This window comes from Rhinatrema bivittatum, chromosome 5 (assembly GCF_901001135.1).
Source record: "Rhinatrema bivittatum chromosome 5, aRhiBiv1.1, whole genome shotgun sequence".
Classification (NCBI taxonomy): Eukaryota; Metazoa; Chordata; class Amphibia; order Gymnophiona; family Rhinatrematidae; genus Rhinatrema; species Rhinatrema bivittatum.
In genome coordinates, this window is record NC_042619.1 from 193316242 (window position 1) to 193320739 (window position 4498).

A 4498-nucleotide genomic window follows, 5' to 3' on the forward strand; every position below is an offset into this window, starting at 1 on the left:
CGATTGAGTAGCCATTCTCAGTAGGCTGCTGAGCTCACACGTCTCTGCATGCTAATTAGTGTAGTCGACGTCTCACCTGCCTCTCTGACCTGCACTGCACTGGCTATGTAGCTGTCACAGAAAGGGCTACTTCCATACCGTCATTACGGGTTTGGGATTGCAACAGGACGCACATGTGGGCTATATTGGGTAATGGCTGCACGCCCAGCTGTTCCATAGGTAGGTACGCGCATATCTGAATGAAAATAGATAGGTAATACGAATATATTATTAAAATAGATTGCTGGCGCGCCCAAATAACCCAGCACGCACATGATCCGCATGGATTTTAATTATTCACGCGCGTTCTTGGTATTTGCGTTGATGGGATCAGCTGTGCGCATATGTTACGCCCCACTGGGGAGGTCCGCGCACAAATTGACGTTACATTAAAGGGATGGGTGGGCTACTCACTGGCCATCCTCACCATGGCTCAGGCACAGGCACAACCTGTGCTTCTCAGGAAGCCCAACTTCTTGCCAGGGGAGGTGCACATGCTGGTGGAGCATGTCATGAGGCAGAGGGATATGCTCTATGGCCCACAGTCGCGTACGGTGGGTGCATACGCCAAGGAACAAATATGGAGGCGCATCAGGCATACTGTTAATTCGGTGTTCCACCACAACCGCAGTATTGCCGAACTGATGCACAAATGGCGGGACATTCGGCGAGTGGTAAAGCGGAAGCAGGCCAGGCGACTTGCTGAAGGTGGCAGGAGCCGCATCACGTTCACAGCCTCGGAGCAGCTGGTTCTGGGAACCCTATCGGAGGCAGCTGTGGGTGGCGTTGGCCATCTCGACTCCATGCGCCGTGCAGGGCAGCAAGGTATGCAGACCAACACGTATCCTATCTCACAGTAGAGCAGCCTATGTTGTCATGTAACCTATAGGTACTGATTACTTTCCACATTGCAAAGTTGCGCTCTCCCTCGTCCCCCCACCCCACAGACACGCACCGTGGCTGTGCGCACGGGGGCTGTGCGCAGGACGTGTGCGCACCGGAGGGGGGGGAGGGGGGGCTGTGCGCACGACGTGTGCGCAGGACGTGTGCGCACCGGAGGGGGGGGGGAGGGGGGGCTGTGCGCACGACGTGTGCGCACGAACTTCCCATCCTTCCCTATTTGCTTCCTTTTCACCTTCCTGTACCACAGCACAGGTCATGGGGTCGTGGAGTGCAGAAACAGTGTGTCTTGATTAGGTTGAGGGTTGACGTGCAGGTCATAGAAAAGGGCTCTGTGTTCTAGGTTTGGCCTGACAGGTCCCACATTCCATGCAGCCCACTGGGAACACTCCTGTGTCCTGAACTGGTTGTAGGGCAGGTGCTACATGTGTCTGGTTGGCAGCCACTAATGATACCCCAGAGGTGTCTTGACACCTGCCATATGACTACCACCTGTGTATATGGAGTGACATACATCACACCCCTATTGTCAGTGTGCTAATACCCATATGCTTTACCATTTAGGGGAGCCAGATGATGAGCAACCCGGACCTGCCCCTAGGCCCCAACACCAGTACCGGCGTCTGCAGGTGCTCCGTGACTCCTCGGAAGAGGAGGAGGGGGAATACCGGCAGCGCGTGGAGCAGCCTGAGGAGGAGCAGCAGGGAGAGGAACCGGACGAACCGCTCGCTGAGGTGGAACCTGATGTTCAGCAGGACAGCAGTGCGTCCGACCATCCTGAGCCCCAGGCCGACCAGGTTACCGGGCCGGCAGAGACACTTGTACGGCAGGGCAACGCCATCTTGGATGCCATCTCTGGCCTGTCGGACATAATCCAGCAGGAAGGCAGTGCCCTCCGTCTCACTGTCAGGGAGGGGTATGAGCGCCTTGAGGGGGGCCTCCAAGCCATTTGCCGGGCCACTGACCGGCAGACGGAGGTGTGGATGGAGTTGGTTAAGCGCCCGCCTCCCGTACAGCCCCCGCCTCCCGTACAGCCCCCGCCTCCCGTACAGCCCCTGCCACCAGTGGCTCCATGGCCATGGATGCCTCCATACCCATGGATGCCACCTGCCCATGCAGGGGCCCCTGAGGTGGTACCTCCACCTGTGGCACCAGCACCTCAGCCTCCTGCAGGCTATGTGTGGATGGCACCCCCGCCTGCACCTGCTGTTCCACCTCCTCCTCCACCACCACCACGAGCTGAAGAGCTGTTGCCCCTGGCTATTCCCTCATGTAGCCATGCCCCAGATGTGGCCCAGGCACCTATGCCCTCTGAGGGCAGTGTCAGCAGTGGCCGGAGTCCCCTGCGCCGCAGTACCCGGGTGGGCCAGTCTCGGCTTTCCGAGGCTCGTAGGAGGGGACGGGCAAAGAAGTGACCTGTCAGAGGGTTTATGTTGTTACATTTTCTTTATTCACTATCACATTTGTCACCTGTAAATAAATGCACATTTATCACCTACGGAAATGGCTTTCTATGAGACTGTTCCTTTCTCGTATTGCCCGCCTTTGGCTCAGGCGATGTATTTCGTCCAGTTCCTCCATGGTCAGCTGTATGTCCTCCTCCTCCTCCTCACTGTTTTCCGGTCCATCCTCAGGTACAGGGATGTGTCTCTCAATTGCCAGATTATGTAGGATACAGCAGGCTAGGAATATCTCACACACCTTAGCGGGGGAGTACAGGAGGCACCCACCGGATCTGTCCAGACAGCGGAAGCGTGATTTCAGGATGCCAAATGTTCTCTCAATGACAGACCTGGTCCTACGGTGTGCCATGTTGTAGCGCATCTCAGCTGCCGTGTTGGGGCATGCCACGGGGATCATGAGCCACGATTTGAGGGGATAGCCTCTGTCACCTGTAGCATACGGGATAATCAGAAGGTTAGATAATGTGTGTGGATCACTGGCATTCAGCTCACAGGCCTTACACATTCACTAGCTATAGGGTGCCATAGTAGGCACAACCATGGACCATGGCTTCCATGGTTGTGCCTACTGTGGCACCCTATAGCTAGTGATTGTACTAAGATAGGTGGGTGCTGTTGTTTGTTGCTCTACTACCTAGGAGCCAGCCACCAGTGATGTGACGCAGCTGGAATTCTTCATAGATCCTTGATTGGGTGAGAATGTAGGCGTCGTGGGTGGATCCAGGAAAGCGAGGCACTACGTTCGTGATGAGGCCCTTGGCATTGCACACCACCTGCATGTTTAGTGAGTGGAATCCCTTGCGATTGCGGTAGATGGCCTCATCTGCTGCTGGTGCCCTTAGGGGCACGTGGGTGCAATCAATAGCTCCCAAGACTGAGGGGAAGCGTGCTATTTGGTAGAAGCCTCTCATGGTTCCATGCTGTTCCTCCCTACTGGTGGGGAAGGAGATAAAGTGGTGTGTGTGTCGCAGCAGGGCAGCCAGGGCCTGCTCCAGACATCCTGAGGTGGCACCCTGACTGATTCCAGATGTCAGGCCAAGCGGGGTTTGGAAGGTGCCGGTAGCCAGAAATGCAAGGAAGGTAGTCACCTTGATGTGTACAGGCAAGGCATGGCCCCTCTGCGTGCGTGGTTGCAGGTCACCCTCTAACATTCTGCAGAGGGACAGTATGGTCTCCTTATCAAATCTGTAACGGGTCATTACTTCCTCCTCAGACAGGTCCAGAAATTGGGTGCGGGTCCTGTAGACCCGGTGTAACGGGTAGCGTCTCCGTCTCAGCTGCCTTCTCCTCCTCCTCCTCTCTCTTTCCCTTCTGAGCCTTAGGGATTCCAGCACGTATATTGCTGCTGCGTTGAACATGTGTAGACTGGGGAATTAGCACTGAATGGCTGTCTAGACGCTCGTGCGGCTCTCTCTCCTATACGCACATTAACGTTGTGTATGGACAACTGTGCAACTGTCCCAGTTTAGAGAGGGTACTCCCCCAGGCCCTCTCCTGTCCACCTTCTGCCCTTCTACAGGATGTCTGGAACTGTAGTGATGTCAGACAGCAGCCGCAGGGCCTTCACTCCTTCCTTGTGCACAAAAAAAGCAGAAGTAAATGTACGCGAGCGAAATTGTATGCGCGCGCCGGTGACGTTATGCGTGTCCCTTATAAAATACGTTTTATACGCATAGGTCCGGTCTCCGCCCAGACACGCCCCCGGCACGCCCCCGACACGCCCCTTTTGTATTTGCGTAATGTTGCTCGCCCAGGTCCACCTACACGCATAAATACCGCTATGCAAAATTTAGGTTGTGCGCGCCACTCCGGTTTATGCGCTTAAGTGCCTGTTTTCCCGCGCGTACGGCTTTGAAAATCTACCCCAAAGTCTTCAACATTACACATTGCATATCTGAATTGGCAGCTAATATGTATTAATACAGTATCAATGTGAAATACCAGCAATGCAAAAAAAAAAAAAAAAAATCCATGCATGAGGGAAGGGGGAGGGAGAGAGACAGACTAGCTATAAAGCCATTCTAATAGCTAGCTATTTATATTTCTATAGGAGGCCCACCTACTCACTCGAGGTAAGATTTAGCTATTAGTGTAGG

The 4498-nt window shown here is 54.6% G+C and overlaps 1 protein-coding gene across 1 annotated transcript; it reads left to right on the top strand.

Annotated features, from left to right (window-relative positions):
* The first annotated feature begins 467 nt into the window (after positions 1-467).
* Positions 468-2354, top strand: LOC115092403 (myb-related transcription factor, partner of profilin-like). Its single transcript, XM_029603225.1, has 2 exons — positions 468-864; positions 1504-2354. The coding sequence occupies exons 1-2, from the start codon at positions 468-470 to the stop codon at positions 2352-2354; spliced, it is 1248 nt and encodes a 415-aa protein (XP_029459085.1).
* Positions 2355-4498: the final 2144 nt, after the last annotated feature.